A 16,861-nucleotide genomic window follows, 5' to 3' on the forward strand; every position below is an offset into this window, starting at 1 on the left:
ATAAATAAATAAATAAAAGAAAGAGAATTAAAATAACAATTTTGTTGTTTTTATCTGTACAAATGTATTTTCATTAATTTTTTTTTCTAATTTTTGATCATGTTGAGGGCTGAAGTATCTTACAAGGCTCTATAGGTTCACATCTAGTGTACTTAGAATGGTGTTTTTGTGATTTAGGGTGATGGCAGAGTTTGCTCGTGACCTTTGCCCTGTGTGTGTGTTTGTGTGTGTTGTGTGTGTGTGTGTATGTGTGTTTTGCATGTGCAGTCTCTCCTTGACCCCATTTGCTAATGAAACATGATGTTGAGCTCTGAAACTGAGTTCATTTAATGTGAGGTTTGACAGTAATGCAGTGCGCTTGTGTAACGCTGCTTTTTGCGAATCATGGTGAGACACGCAGGAGTATTGATCTGAAGACAAACACCCGCAGGACGCGTCGTCTCATCGTCTGCCGTCTGTTTTCTGTCTCCTGCACATTCTGAATGTGGCTTTTATTCACGAAGCATGAAAATGTCGTCATGCTCACGGAATATGGTGAGTTTGTGGACAGAAGCGTCATTCATGGTCACTTGACACTGGGTTTAATGTCTGATCTAGTTGTATTTGGACTATTTGATGTGTGTGTCTGATATTTACCTCAAAGCGTGGTGGATGATGTGCGTTCATCCAGTCTTCTGTCTGTCTGTGACCCAAATCTGCTGCTCTCCGATAGACACTCAACACAATACAGCTACTAAACGCCTGAGACACACAGACGAACGGCTCAGGAACTAGGACACGCTGCTGGTTTAGTCAGAAATAACCAGTTAGACTCCATTAACCTTCTATATTTGTCACACACACTACAACTGAGGTCAGGAAGATGTTTAATGTTTCTTAAAGAAGTGTCTTCCGCTCAACAAAGCTGCATGTTTCTGATCAAAAATGCAGTAAAAAGAGTGAAATATTATTAGAATTTAAAATATCTGTTTTCTGTATGAATCTGTGTTAAAATGTAATTGATTGCTGTGATCAAAGCTGAATTTTCAGCGTCTTCAGTGTCACGTGATCCTTCGGAAATTATTCTAATATGCTGATTTGTTTTTGTTTTTTTTCTTTTTTTTAGGGCTGTCAAATGATTAATTGCAATGAATCACATACTAAATAAACCTTTTAGTTTGCCTAATATATGTGTGTGGACTGTGCATAATTATATGTATTATATTCATTATTATATGTATATATAAATACACACCAATTAATTATATATTTAAAAGAAATAAGTTATTTATGTACATAATATTTTTATTTACATGTAATGTCAATTCTATAAAAATTATAATAAATGCATATACTTGTAAATATTTCATTTATAAATACATAATAATTACACACAGTACACACACATATATTAGACAAACTCAAACTTTTATTTTGTAAGCGATTAATTGTGATTAATCATTTGTCAGCCCTAATATTTTTGTGTAAGCCATGATAAAGCAGACTTCAAAAGATTAAAAAGAAACACTTTTGGGATGCATTAAACTGATGAAAAGTGACGGTAAAGACATTATAATTTTACAAACAATTTTATTTCAAATAAATGCTCTTCTTTGAATCTATGATTAACGAAAAATAAAATGTATGAGGGTTTCCACACAAATATTGTGCAGTACAGCTGTTTTTAACATCGCTAATAATCATAAATGTTTGTTGAGCAGCAAATCAGCATATTAGAATGATTTCTGAAGGATCATGTGACACTGAAGACTGGAGCAATGATGCTGAAAATTCAGCTGCGCATCACAGAAATAAATTACAGTTTAACAGATATTCACACAGAACACAGCTGTCCTAAAACATAAAAATATTTAACAGTTTTTACTGCATTTTTGATCACATAAAAGCAGTCAGAAGAGCAGCCTTTCAAAAACATTTAAAAGTGTGTATATACCACATGTGTGTAATGTAGTAAAACCTGAAGCTGCGTGTTATCAGTTCATGCCTTCCCTGAGAATCAAACCCATGACCTTGTGGTTGCGAGCTGCTGTTTGATCTAGATGAATGCCTAACCATGTGTTTTACCCATCATGCATGTGTTGCTGGGGTTCAGAGTGTGTGGTGATGAGGGCTTCATTAGCGTGAGTGGTTCTCCTCTCGCAGCGGGGTTTCTCCTTCAGACGCGTCCCACAGTTAATCTGATCGCTCCCGATCTCAGATACGCTCCGTCCCATTTGTCCAGGAGACAATGAGGATTTGGGACAGTTGGCAGTGCTCATGCTTTTAGAGAGGATGTTAGCGATTCGGAGGCCTCATGGGACGCCCAGACGTGAATGATGAGGCTGATGAGGGTGTGAGAGACTGTCACGCCAAACGTACCGCGGTAATACTGTGCTTTACTGAACATGAGTGCCATATGAATACAATAGCATGATATTTATACATGTAGATTTATATATGTGTATATATATATATATATATTTATATTATATATTTTGATGTACTAAAATTGGCTGTGCATGTCATTTTCAGCTTAAATTATATTAATCTGACTTGAATCTTGTATAACATTTGTCATTATTTAAAATGCAGTAAATCATTAAACATTTCTTTGTCATGGACCCATTGTTATAAAAGTTGCAGTGTTTTTCAGTTTTATTAAGTTTTGAGCCAAATGTCAAAATTGTCCTATTGGAGTGACTGTTTGATCGTGGTTCAATAAATTACAACTTTTATAAATTAAAAAGAAAATCCTAAAATTGTTAATAAATACCTCTGGCATAATTGCACAAGTGTTTATTTTAGTAAATGACAATCATTTTTCACCCATATATTTCTAAAGCGTAGGAACTTGATAGATTTTGTGACTGAAAACCGTGTCCTCTGGTGTGACACCACATCCTGATTTTACATCAGCCAATTCAAGAAAAAACTTTAATTAGTTGAAGGACCCCATTCATGATCATGTTACTGAAGCCCCTGTCAAGCTCATGACGTGCACATGCTACATTTTTGTCTTAGAACTATAGTTTTTTGGAGCCAGTACAAACGTGTTACGTTTTGTTGTCCTTTGGTGAGACACCCCTAAATTATATTTTTTAATTAAAAACTGCATAATCATGGAAAATGATGGAAATGTGTCTTGCAAATGGAATAGCAAGGTCATTACTTTACACAGAAGGCTGAAACGTCCTATGGTGTGACGCCTCTACTGTCACACAACAGGACAAAGATGTCACACCAGAGGACAAGGTCTCTTTAAAAAACATTTTAAGTAATTAAATAAGGTTAGTTTGACTCCTTTTTATTCTTTTTTGATCATTTTCAGTGTTCTTAAATGCAATTATTACATGAATTAAATGATTTTCTTAAAAAATAATTATTATATCTTAATGAATGTTGTTTGAATATCAGTCATATTTAGCTGGGGGCAGGAAGAGTCTCAGTAACATACTGATTGACTAAGAGACTGCATTTTGTTGATGAAAAAAAAACATGTTAATTTTGTTTGTGTCCAAATAAACTTTACTTCTCCTTTGTTCACAATTAAATAGAAATTCTTTAATAACTACCATTTCTGTCTTTTAGTGTGACATAATGTCATATGGTGTGACACACATGAAATAACACCAGATTTAAAAAAAACAGTTGAGTGTTGCAATATTCCTCATCTTATAATGGTATACTTTTCATTAGTTTTGAACAGATGACTGCAAAGTTTGTCTTGTTGTCAAAACTTGTCTTGAAATTGCCCAACATGTCATGGGGAAAATTGTTATTTATAATCATATTAAATATAATATAATTCATATTAAATAAATAACACTATATGAAAATGAGTGTCTCACAATGAAGATAAATCTCTCTCATGCTATTTGTATATTATTATGATTTTTGATTATGATGAGTTGTTAATTTGTGCTATGTCACACCACAGGACAGATTTATGGTACAGTTCAAAAATGAAAAAAAAAAATTAAATGAAAGAAAAAAATATATTATCTTTATATTTTCTCAAAAATCAGACTTAACACTGCATAAAATATATGCATTTGCTCTTCAAAAATGGTCTTTTACAAAAAAAAGACAAACATTTTTAACTGCCTATTTGTGAACTATCCTTATAGATTTGATGAGTTAAAGTTATGGAAAAACATGTTTCCATTATTCATTTATCATATAGTTTACAGTAAATACAGAAAGATGAGTTTCAACAGAAATTATATTAAACTGTATTTTAGTTTACCATAAATGCGTGTCAGTACATTCAGAAGCACTTTAACTATGTTTCAAAGACAACAGTAGTAGTTATGAAATTACAAATAAAGATGTGCTACTTGAGTAGATCATTTCAAATGAAATGAGTGTTTTTGACTCTAAAGTTCAACTAATTGCATTTAAAACTAATGTAAACTAATTCACTTTCATTATTGTAAATAACATGCAGTTAAGTATCTGAAAAACCCTGAATTTGATCCACACTTAAGTGACATTACTAAGTAATCCTTTTTCGTAAGTATGTTAATTAAAAGCATGTTAAGCACTGTTTTTGTTAAAGCGTGCTCTTTTTCACAAGGTGGAATCTGTTTGTTTGTGAGCGCGCGGCGTTTGTCCTTTAAGAGGTCATGTGACCCTCAGACGGCCAATTACATCACAGCACATGTTCAGAGCAGCAGCATCATGGATATTAAATCTGAGATTTATCATGCGCTGTAATGTAGAGACTCTGCGGCGCAGGTGTGATCGTCTGAATCAGCGGTGCACGTGCACGGTAACGTCCGCTCGTGACCCCGTGACCCCGCGTGCACAGTAGCGTCTGTTCGTGTCCGTCAGAATCACGTCTGTCTGAGAGGATCATGAATGCGTCTGTTGTGCGCCGGTGACGGGATCTTCTGGATGCAGATGTCATTGTCTGGACTCTTGTAGTGTGTGTGTGTGTGTGTGTGTGACGTCATATATTCACTCATATCCTCAGCTCAGCGTTTCTCATTGATGCGCTGGTTCCTGGAGGACCGCGTCTCTGCCGCTCAATGCTGTTATTATTCCGGCTGAAATTGGTTAGTTGTTCAGCTGAGTTTGAACACAAAGCACTTTAACACGCTGAGTCAACACGCCAACTACACTGAAGGTCAGACTCCATCTGCCGCGTGAAGAAAACACTCGCTACAAACATCAACTACATGATTAATGATGTTTACACTGACACTTACAATTTTGCGTTTTTCGCTCATCAAGGTCACATTCAATTGATCACATTTATAATGTCACCAAAGATTTCCATTTCAAATGAATGCTGTTCTTTAGATCCTTCTGTTCATCTGTGAATCCTGAACAATTAAATATACGACAGTTTCCACAGTTTAACAGATACAGAAAACAGCTGCTTTAAATTCAAACTAGATAAAAAAGTTCATCAAGACAAACTTTAAGTTGGCTTGAGAAAGCCTGATCAGAAAGTTTGAAAAAGTTCAAAAGTTTGACGGTTTTTAGTCTGAAATAGTTTGAAGTAGTTTTAAAAGGTTAAAGTTTGAATGTTTTAAAGGCAAAACACAGATAGATAGATAGATGTTAGCATGTTACTAGCACGTTGTTAGCATGATTAACATGTTGTTAACATCATTAGCATGTTTCTAGCATGTTTCTATTATGATTTGCTAGTTACTAACATGTTACTAGCATGTTTCTAACATGATTAGCCTGCTGCTAGCATTTTGTTAGCATTATTAGCACACTGCTAGTATGTTTCTAACATGATTAACACAATACTAGCATGCCGCTATCATGTTTCTAACATGATTAGCCTGTTGTTAGCATCATTAGCATGTTGCTAGCATGTTTCTATTATGATTAGCAAGTTATTAGCATGTTGTTATCATGTTTCTAACATGATTAGCCTGTTGCTAACATGTTGTTAGCATTATTAACACATTGCTAGCATGTTTTTAGCATAATTAACATGCTGTTAGCATCATTAGCATGTTGCTAGCATGTTTCTAACATGAATATCATGTTGCTAAGATGTTCGATCACTAGCATGTTGCTACCAGGTTTCTAGCATGATTAGCAAGTCATTAGCATGTCACTAGCATGGTTAACATGTTGTTTGCATCATTAGCATGTTACTAGCATGTTTTTAACATGATTAGCCTGCTGCTAGCATTTTGTTAGCATTATTAGCACACTGCTAGTATGTTTCTAACATGATTAAGATGTTGCTAGCATGTTTCTAGCATGATTGACACATTACTAGCATGTTGCTAGCATGTTTCTAACATGACTATCATGTTGCTAGTGTGTTTCTAGCATGATTAGCAAGTTATTAGGACTTGCATGATAACATGATAACATGATAACAACATGCTAATAACTTGCTAATCATGCTAGAAACATGGTAGCAACATGCTAGTGATCTAACAACATCTTAGCAAAATGATATTCATGTTAGAAACATGCTAGCAACATGCTAATGATGCTAACAGCATGTTAATTATGGTATAAGACTACTAGCATGTTGCTAGCATGTTTCTAACATGACTATCATGTTGCTAGTGTGTTTCTAGCATGATTAGCAAGTTATTAGGATGTTGTTAGCATAGTTAGCAAGTTGTTAGCATGTTTCTAACATGATTAACATTTTACTAGCATGCTTATCATGTTGCTAGGATGTTGTTAGCATCATTAGCATGTTGTTAGCATGTTTTATAGCATGATTAGCAAGTCATTAGCATGTTTCTAGCATGATTAGCATATTGCTGGCCTGGGGTGTGTTTCCCGTACACAGACGTAACTCGCTGATTAACATTTTCCGGTGTTTCCTTAGGCATGCGTGCACATGCACTATTCAAAAACAGCTTATAGAGGACGTGCAGCAATACATCGATTAAAATTCATTTATATTTATATAGAATGGAAGATTGTGCTGCACGTTAACTTGCTTATTGTGCAAAAGAGCATCATTTATTGAGCCCATGTGTTTTACTAACAGGGAACTAATGCTTCTAACCACAGGTTTAGAGCTGTAGTTCCAACCAGGTAAGTTTGTGACGCTGATTGAGAAAGTTCGTTTGAACTATGGTAACAACGCAGCTTGAGTTGCGACCATAGTTGGCTAACGAGGCTTTTGGGAAACGACCCCTGATTGGCCTGCTGCTAGCATGTTTCTAACATGATTACAAAGTTACTAGCTTGATTCTAGTTGCTAGGCTTGACTTGTGAGATAATGTCAGTCTGTGGGATTTTTCCCAGTTTTAATCGTTATTTTTAGGAAAACCATAAGTCAGTTAGAAACGATACAGCACACTAGAGTCACATCAGTCTGAAGATCTGGGCTGAGTTTGGAGTTTGTAGAGTTAAAGCTCTAGGAGGAGATAGAGTTAAAAAAAAGAAAAAGAAAAATAATAAGTTTAAATTGCATTTCCGTAAGTTTTCTTTCTCAACTTGATGGTATGTCACATTTTTATACGTTTTATTGTATTTTTAATCAAGCAGAAGAGACTTTTAAAAACATTCAAACATTTTACTGAGCCCAAACTGTAGAGCAGTAGTGTGTGTTCATTTAAAGGAGAAAGTTCAGCCAAAAATGATTAATCACTGATTCTCCCTTCTTTTTTTTTTCACTGTAAAAAGCAAAAAACATCCAGTGAAAGTCAGTGTGGTCCAGTGTGTGTGTGTGTGTGTTTTCCGTGCACGGATCCTCATTCTCCTCTAATGGAGTGATCACGTGACTCCAGCAGGAAGCAGAAATAATCACCTGTAATGTGGAAAGATGTGATGAATCCAGACGAAGAGAGCGTTTGTGAGTGTTTGTGTAGAGTGTTTGTGCAGCGGCGCCGCGTGGCGTCATTTACTGATATATCACTATAACATCAACTAAACGCAGTGTACCGCGGTTTTCTCTGAGGAGCCGCGTAAATACCACAGCTTCATGTTTCAGTACATCGATTCTGACTCTGATTGGTTTGCTGTGGATGTGTGTTCATCACAGCGCAGAGTGAGACATGATGGAGATCCACAGGAGTCTCTGTGTTCATTTGAGATCTTGAGGACACTCGAGACTCTCAGCTCCTTCATCGTTTCCATTCATTCAGCTCATGTGTGTGTCAGTGTGAGGAGATTTGAATATTAAATAGCTGATTATCATGGTCATGTGACTGTGTGTCTGTCGTCTGCAGCTGAAATGGGCCGTGAAACACAGATCTGTGTGTGTGTGTGTGTGTGTGTGTGTGTGTGTGTGATTAAGTGGTTAAGATCTCAGTTTGAGCTCGTGAAGATTCGGCCGTCTCACATGAAAAGTGTTGCTAGGAGACCGATCACATCCCGCCTGTGTGTGTGTGTGTGTGTGTGTGTGTGTCATAATCCAGCTGCTGTGTGTCGTCTCGCTCGACTCCACTGTCACACTTGTCATGTCGCTGCTAGTTAAGGCAACAGTTTTTACCCATGTCACTGGTAACTGGTTGATGTTGATCCTGACAGCACAAAAGCTTGGATGAGTTTAATGTTTCTGAAAGAAGGAAGTCTCTTCTGTTCACCAAGGCTGCATTTATTTGATCAAAAATACAGAAAAATGTCAAATATTTATATGTTTTCAAACAGCTGTTTTCTATGTGAATATGTGTTAAACTGTTATTTATTTCTGTGATGCGCAGCTGAATTTTCAGCATCATTACTCCAGTCTTCAGTGTCACATGATCCTTCAGAAATCATTCTAATGTGCTGATTTGCTGCTCAAGAAACATTTCTGATTATTAGCGATGTTAAAAACAGTTGTGCTGCACAATTTTTTTGTGGAAACCATCATATACTTACTTTTTCTGGATTCACAGATGAATAGAAAGTTCAAAAGAACAGCATTTATTTGAAATGGAAATCTTTGGCAACATTATAAACGTTTTTATTGACACTTTTGATGAACTTACTGCGTGTGTCGTTTACTGATGTACATGAGTCTGATCTGGATGTTGAGTTGATGTTCGTGTCTGTGGTTTTGTTGAAGGACGTGTATGTCGTATCAGCGTGTGTTTGTTTGTGTTTGTCAGGGAAGCGCAGCAGCTCCTGATGTCTGAAGATCTCCTGTAGTTCACGATCGCCGCGGCCGTCCAGCCCACAGCCATGAGACACACGTCCTGCCGCGTCCTGCTGAGCGTCTCGCTCGCGCTCGCCTGCCGCCGTGAGTATCAGAGACCCGCATCAGTCCATCAGCCGCTATCACAGCCGGACATTATCTGAGCAAACTTCAGCTTCAATTACTGTGATTACAAACACAAGATAATGTCCTTCTGATTTACAGTCAGTCTTTATTTGATCTATTTTTAGTTGTTTTTCAACTGAATTATATTCAAAGTTCAATGAAATCCACTGTTAAAAGTTCAATAAATGCATTTTCAAAGTCAGTGCATAATTGTGTTCAGAATTCAGATTTATAATGATTGTTTATTTTGTTTATTTTACTTTTTTATTTGCTTTCCTACTACTTCAGTTGAAATTTTTTTAGATGCGTTTTCAAAAATATTTTTAAATATATATTTTAAAAATGTTTATTTTGCTTTTTTATAAATTGTTTTTCAGTTGAATTATATTTAAAAACCAATCAAATCCACTGTTTTATTTTCAAAATGTTGGAGTTTTCCATTTATATATTTCTGGATTTCATTTTAATAGTTTAAATTATAATCATCAGAAAGCACATCTAATTACTTGAATTCATTAAATATTAACAATTTAATTATTTATTTACAATAAAAGGGACAGAAATGTTATATTCTTCCAGAATTTCTGCATTGTCCATTTTAGTTTGTCTGGATTTTATATAATTTTACATCATAACTATTACATAGTAATAAGCGTTGCATAGTAAGTGTCAAGTTCAATGAAATCCACTGTTGAAAGTTCAATAAATGCATAAATGCATTTCCAAAGTCACTGCATAATTGTGTTAAATATTCAGATTTACAGTGATTCTGATTATTTTGTTTATTTTACATTTATTTTACTTGTTTTTCATTTGATTTCCTGCTGTTTCAGTTGAAATAAACAAATTTCATTTTTTTTTAAGTTCAATATAGACATGATTCCACAGTCATTGCATAATCATGTTAAATCATTTTCATTGATCTGCAATTTTTTTTTTTTTTTTTTACTTTATGAAATGTTTTTCATTTGACTTACATTTCAAAAATCAATTAAATCCACTGTAAAAATGTTTTGAACTTCTAAAGTTCAAAAAGTATTTTTGATACAAAATTAATAGCATTGTTAAAGTTTTTTTTTTTTTTAAATGTAAACATTGAGTAAATGCATGTTTCTAAAGTCATTGCATAATCTTTTTAAATAATCACGATCTCAGTACTGACCGTAATATGAGTATTTTTGTAATAATCCAGCATAATATCTCGAATCTGAACACTTCAGTCACTCTTAAAGATCTCTGCATGTCATTCTTCAATCAGAAAGATGCTCAAACTCACTCAGTGAATCAAGACTTGGAAACTTATCAAACATGTTTTATTTTCCTTCTGTCTTTCAGTTTGGTCAGTGTGTGCTGATTTCCCAGCAGCCTTTGGAGGTGAGTACAGAAACACGTTCCATTTTAATTTTTCCGGATTCCATTTTAAAGGTTTAAGTTAAATTGTAATAATTCAAAGGCATGTTTAATTAATTAAAATCGTACAATTTTAAGTTTTTAGGGCCTTGTGAAATCAGTTTTATTTTTCTCAAATATGGGGTTTTCCATTGATATAATTCTGGATTTTGTTTTAATGGTTTAAATAAATTATATTAGGTCAAAAGCATAGTCTAGTTACTTGAAATTATAAAACTTAACAATTAAATCTTTTGTTTTGTTTTTGTTTTGTATATAAAAATGTGCACTGTCCATGTATATTTGTCTGGGTTTTATGTAATATGAAAAAGCTACTTGAGCCCTTTATACATAACTGAAAATGATTGATGTGCAGATGATTGATTGCGAGTGCTGTATTTGTGTTGTGTGAGAATCTGCTGTGTTCAGGAACATCACAGACGTTACAGTGATTCAGGGCTCTGATAGAGACGCGGTGTCGAGGAGCGGGGCATTGTGGGAGATCAGTAGATTAACCGTCTCTGACGGCGCCCACCCGTTCTCCATCAAAGCCTCGGGAGCCCGTTTGCCGATTCCTGGAGAGGCTTTGATCTGCGCGCGACCGCGTGCGGTTTACAAACCTTACGGAGCTGCGGCGCGTCAATCAAACGCCTGTGATCCACCCACAATGCCTCAGTCAGACGAGTTCACTATCAGAAACACAGTTAAACATAAGAGAAATACTACAAATGTTGATTTAAGCAGTAATATTTAGTATTTCATTCATGTCAAAGTTGCATTTTGTTTCCACGTGTCGAAATTACGATGGATTCATTGTTGATGTCAGTGTTTTATGTTACAAATGAACAGCTCGTCTGCTGATGTTGGCAGGTCAGGTCCGTCTCTTGTGTGATTCTCTGCTCACACACACATGAAATATTCACTCGAGAGACTGTGTTTGACTGGACGCTGAAGAGCTGCTGATCGCCGTGGAAACTGGGTCAAAGGGTCAAGTGTAGGTCACAGGGTCATTTAAACGCTGCATTAATATGAAACATCAGCATAAACACTGCGTTTCTGATGGATTATGATGATATTCAGTCAGGATTGACTACTTCATTCAACAGAATCTCCTTGAGTCTGTGTTATTTTACTATATATATATATGTGTGTGTGTGTGTGTGTGTGTGTGTGTGTATAATAACAAAAAAATACAACAAATTTCTAAAACTAACTAAAAATAAATGTAACATGCAGTGTAATAATAACATGTAACGTATGTGTGTGTGTGTGTGTGTGTGTATATATATATATATATTCTGTGTACATAATAATTTTAAAGTTTTAGAAATTTTGTTGTATTTTTTTGTTATTGGTGTAATTATTAGTTATTTTATTTGTTTTATTTTAGACTTAAATATGTCTGTATATTTTTTTATACAGTTTTTAGTTTGTTTTTTGCTTATTTTAGTACGTCAAGTTAAACTAAATGAAAATGAGAAATGTTGCTTTTCAAAACTAGCTGAAATAAAACTAGTTTAATTTTTTATTAATATTTTATATTTCAGTTAATATTTATTTGATTTTAGGTAGTGCTTTTTATGGGTTTAGTTTTGTGGTTTAATTAGTTCATTAACAGTAATATATGAAAGGAGATTCACATGAAAGAAATGAATTTTAATTTCAGTATTATTTGGACTTCTCTCCTTTAATCTGAGTCTGGTAATGCAAACCCCCTCATATTTTATTTAACGTGTCAAGTGTTCATACATCATAATATAATTAGATTTAATCCCTTTAACCTCTGCTGATTTTAATAAAAAATTATGGAAGGTGTTAAAAAAAATAGTGGAAAAACTATAAATCTTCATAAAAGTATGCTTCAGTTCAATAGATATATAAATGCAATTTCTTGTTTCATTAAGATGGTCCTCGTTAACTCGCGTCACTGTGGTTTTGGGATGTTCTGTGTGATCATCAGGAAATGGTAACGAAGCCGTGGACGAGTTAATGACATCAAATTATGAGTGAAGCGCTCATGAATAATTAATATCTGATCAGACGCAGACGGCAAATTTCTGAAAGCAGCGTCAGATGAGTTTGATTCATTTCCACTCGTCAGTTTCCTCATTTACTGTGCTGTCAGGAATACAAGTCACTTTATCATCTGAAATGTGCTGCGATTGATATTTCACAGCAAATTATGTATTAGTCAATTCATGTCAAGAACATCAGCATTCATGCTGAATGAGGTACGGGAGATGGTTTCACTTTCAATAAACTCATTTAGGCTTGGAGTTCATAATAAATAGCATTTATAATGAAGGCCACAATTCATGTGTGCTTAATACTTGCATTTTTCATTCCTATTTTGCTCTGAAAATGGTCAAATTTTATTTTATTTTTTTTGTGGAGTGACGGTAACTAGAATACATTTTTATAGATGTGCTAATAATGCTAATGTTTCAGTTTATTTATTAGCATTTTACATTATTTCTGAATGTAATAATAAAATGTGACATATGTACTGATGCAACTTTTCTTGCAACTTTTTTTGAAAATTTTTTCCACTCAACAATGAGATATTTATCCAGAAAATGTGGTACCAGTCACATTTATATTTTTTACTGACTAAAATGATTGTATTCAAGCAGTTTTTTTTTTCTAAAAAAGCAACTTAATTCTACCTTTTTCTTGCATTTTTTTTTTTTTTAGTTTTCCTCACAATTTCTACTTATTTATTTGTTTGTTTATGACATTTACTGAGACAAAATTCAAGATTTTCAAAATCTCAGAATTGTGAGATATAAACAAAAAAAAAAAAAAAGAAAAGAAAAGAAAAGAAAAGGAGAATTGCGTGATTAAAAAGTTGCAATTGTCTTTTTTTATTTTTTTAATCTGTGTTGGAAAGAAAAAAACACAGTTGATTTAAACTCAGAATTAGTAGAAAATTGTGAAATAAAAATTCACAATTATCTTCTGTGGTAGAAAGAGATTTCCACAGTATTTTGGATGAATTTCAGTGAAACTCTTCCGGTTTGTCCTCATCAAAGTGTTTTTTATTTCAGCAGTTTGTTTGTCATTGTGTGAGTGTATTTGACAGTGATGTTGTGTTTAGGCTCTGATTTGATGTGACTCTTGTTCCCATTTGAACTGAATTCTGCAGTATGTCTCCAGGATTCGGCAGAGGTTTCTCCTGATGTCTCAGATGTTTCTCCTACAACTGAAAACAGACCCAAATGAATGTCTAGTCATCATCCAGACTTTGTGATCTGGAGATCTGAGGTCTCTTTCTCAGAAGGAGCGTCTCCTGTCTGTTTGTGTAGGAGAAAGTGCTGAGATCTTCAGGAGGTTTGCTGTGATGGTCAGTGAAGAAGCGCTGGTGTTCATGAGTTATTCATCGGCATTAATCGCGGCGCGTCCGTCTCCGATGACCGATATCTCAGCATGCACTAATGGAGCTGGAAATGAGCGCCAGAATGCACTGCCTTTACTGTCCTAATGCTGCTCTTATTATGCATAATTCATCTTCATAATATTTCAGACGGACTCAGAAATGAAACTTCTGATGTTATCAATGTATGGATTGTAATATGAACTAATGTTAGCAATCCACTCTTCACTCTTCATGATTTTGTGGCATTTTGTCATTTGTATTAGTATTGTTTTCTTTCAAAAACATTGAAAATCGTAGTTTTGAATGGCAGTTCATAAAAGATATGCTCAGTTTTCTCATCTTTTGTTGAAGATAAACACTGCTGGGTGCTGTGTTGAATGAGTTATGAATCTGTCCGTGTGTTTTTCTCTGTCTTTCTGTCTCAGATGAGTCGTCAGGTTTCGGGCCCGTGTTCGAGGAGCAGCCCGTCGACACCATTTACCCCGAAGAGTCTCCGGAAGACAAGATCATTATGAGCTGCAGGACGCGAGCGAACCCTCCGGCCACATACAGGTCACACACACACGGATATTAAAACACACTTGTGCTTTATTCAGACTCTACTGTATATAAGTAACTTTACAACTACATGTCAACTAACTCTCATTAGAGTATTACTAGACTGAAAGATTAGGGTTAGTTGAATAAGCTGACATACGTCACATTATAGTCAGCAGAATATCCTTCAAAATCAAGTGTGAGCAGATTCACTGAACACTCGCTGATGCTCCAGAAGGAAAAACCATGCATTAAAGAGGTTCACTTCCAGAACAACAATTTACAGATAATGTACTCACCCCCTTGTCATCCAAGATGTTCATGTTTTTCTGTCTTCAGTCGTGAAGAAATTATGGTTTTGAAGAAAAAAATTCTGGATTTTTCTTCATATAATGGACTTCATTGATGCCCCGATTTTGAACTTCCAAAATGTAGTTTAAATGCAGCTTCAAAGGCTCTAAATGATCCCAGCCGAGGAAGAAGGGTCTTATCTAGCCAAACGATCGCTCATTTTTTTGTATACTTTTTAAGCACAAAAGCTCGCATAGCACAGGCTCTGGGATGCGTGTTCTTGAATGATTCATTCATTTTGAATGAATCTAATGTGACTCAGAAGAACGAGTCGTCTCGGGGAGTGATTCGTTCAGTTGCGCATGCGTAACATCCTATTAGATTCTGTACTGGATGTAGTTCACCTGTTTTGAGTCTTTGGGTTATGTTATGTTATGGGGCTGTCACATGATGAACGAACGACTCAAACCGGAAAACTTGTCAGATAAGAAATGAGGTGAGCTAATGATAGACCCAGGTAAACAATGAATGAATCTTTTCTGTTTCTTACAGCATTACAGTTTTGTCTTGTTTGTAGTGTGATCAGCGTTTGTGTAAGCAGTAGATGTGTTAGGGAAGTAACATGAAACATTTTAATTATATTTTGCTAAAATGAACAAAATGACTTAAAGAAATTTGTTTATTTTGTTGAATGAGACTCAAAGATCCGAGTCTGTAAAATGATCCCCGTGATCTTCCCATTACTACTACGAATCACGTCTAAGTTCATCGTCTGTGTACTCCGGCTCAAAAAGGTAGAGTATGATGGAAAAACTCTGTCTTATTTTCTCCAACAACTTCAGAATCGTCCGACATCGTTGTAGCTTTTTGTTTGTAAACAGCGTTTGACTTACTTGCATTTTCTTAGTCTTTGTGCGTTCGCTTTGTAAACACTGGGACTGTAGTTCGGCAGGACCTTTCGACGCGATTCAATAGTACATAGTGTTGTGACAAGCTTTTGTGCTCAAAAAGTATACGGATTTTTATTTTTAATCGTTTCACTAGATAAGACCTTCTTCCTGGGCTGGGATCATTTAGAGTCTTTTAAACTGCATTTTGGAAGTTCAAACTCGGGGGCACAATTGAAGTCTATTATATGAGGAAAAATGCTGAAATGTTTTCCTCAAAAAACATATTTTCTTTACAACTGAAAACAGAAAGACGTGAACATCTTGGATGACAAGGGGGTGAGTAAATTATTTGTAAATTGTTGTTCTGGAAGTGGACTTCTCCTTTAAGAGTCAGCAGTGAAAACTTTTTGAATTTGAAGATCAGGGTAAATTTAACTTATTTTGTCTTCTGGGAAACATGGAAGTATCTTCTGTAGATATATTTTGCCTATATTTAGGCAAAATAAGAAAAATGTACACATCCTCATTCCATTTAAAAGTTTTCACCCCTGGCTCTTAATGCATGGTTTTTCCTTCTGGAGCATCAGTGAGTGTTTGAATCTTCTGTAATAGTTGCATATGAGTCTCTCAGTTGTCCTCAGTGTGAAAAGATGAATCTCAAAATCATTCAGTCATTTTTGGAAAGGGTTCAAATACACAAAAATGCTGAAAAACCAAACCATTTGTGGGAGCTGAAGGATTTTTCTGAAGAACAGCAGCAGTTTAACTGTTCAGGACAAACAAGGGACTCATGAACAACTATCACTAAACACAAACACAGCTGTGGATCATTCAGGAACAACACAGTATTAAGAATCAAGCATATGTAAGCTTTTAAAAGGCGTAATTTTTATAAATTCAACTGTTATTTTCTTATTTAGGTCAGTACAAAATTAACCTTCTTATTTTGGTAACATAATTAACATTTTGCAGATCATGAAATTTCCACGGATTTACACATTTCCATGGATCATGGAAGCTTCTGGTTTCAAAAGAAGTTATCATTATACTAATTGTTAAAGATACCATTAAAAGTAGCATTATGGTTATCAGGGTTTAAAAAAGTTTCAAATATGCCAAAAAACAAAACAAAGAATTTGAAAGATTTTTTTATAAGGTTAAGGTCAATAAGTCAAGTCAAGTCCAAGTTTAGTAATAACAGTCAAATAATCG

At 34.9% G+C, this 16,861-nt stretch overlaps 1 protein-coding gene across 2 annotated transcripts in view; it reads left to right on the forward strand.

Annotated features, from left to right (window-relative positions):
- Positions 1 to 16,861, forward strand: part of cntn1a (contactin 1a) — a 56,693-nt gene that overhangs the window by 21,309 nt on the left and 18,523 nt on the right. Inside the window, exons 1-4 of one of the 2 annotated variants that reach the window (XM_051100570.1) lie at positions 311 to 534; positions 9,015 to 9,145; positions 10,502 to 10,540; positions 14,357 to 14,483. In XM_051100570.1, coding sequence (XP_050956527.1) covers positions 9,088 to 9,145; positions 10,502 to 10,540; positions 14,357 to 14,483 — 224 coding nt within the window. In that variant the 5' untranslated portion in view covers positions 311 to 534; positions 9,015 to 9,087. Of the gene's footprint in view, positions 1 to 310; positions 535 to 9,014; positions 9,146 to 10,501; positions 10,541 to 14,356; positions 14,484 to 16,861 lie in introns of those variants that run through there. The other variant, XM_051100571.1, reaches the window with a different exon arrangement.

This window comes from Labeo rohita, unplaced genomic scaffold (assembly GCF_022985175.1).
Source record: "Labeo rohita strain BAU-BD-2019 unplaced genomic scaffold, IGBB_LRoh.1.0 scaffold_104, whole genome shotgun sequence".
Classification (NCBI taxonomy): Eukaryota; Metazoa; Chordata; class Actinopteri; order Cypriniformes; family Cyprinidae; genus Labeo; species Labeo rohita.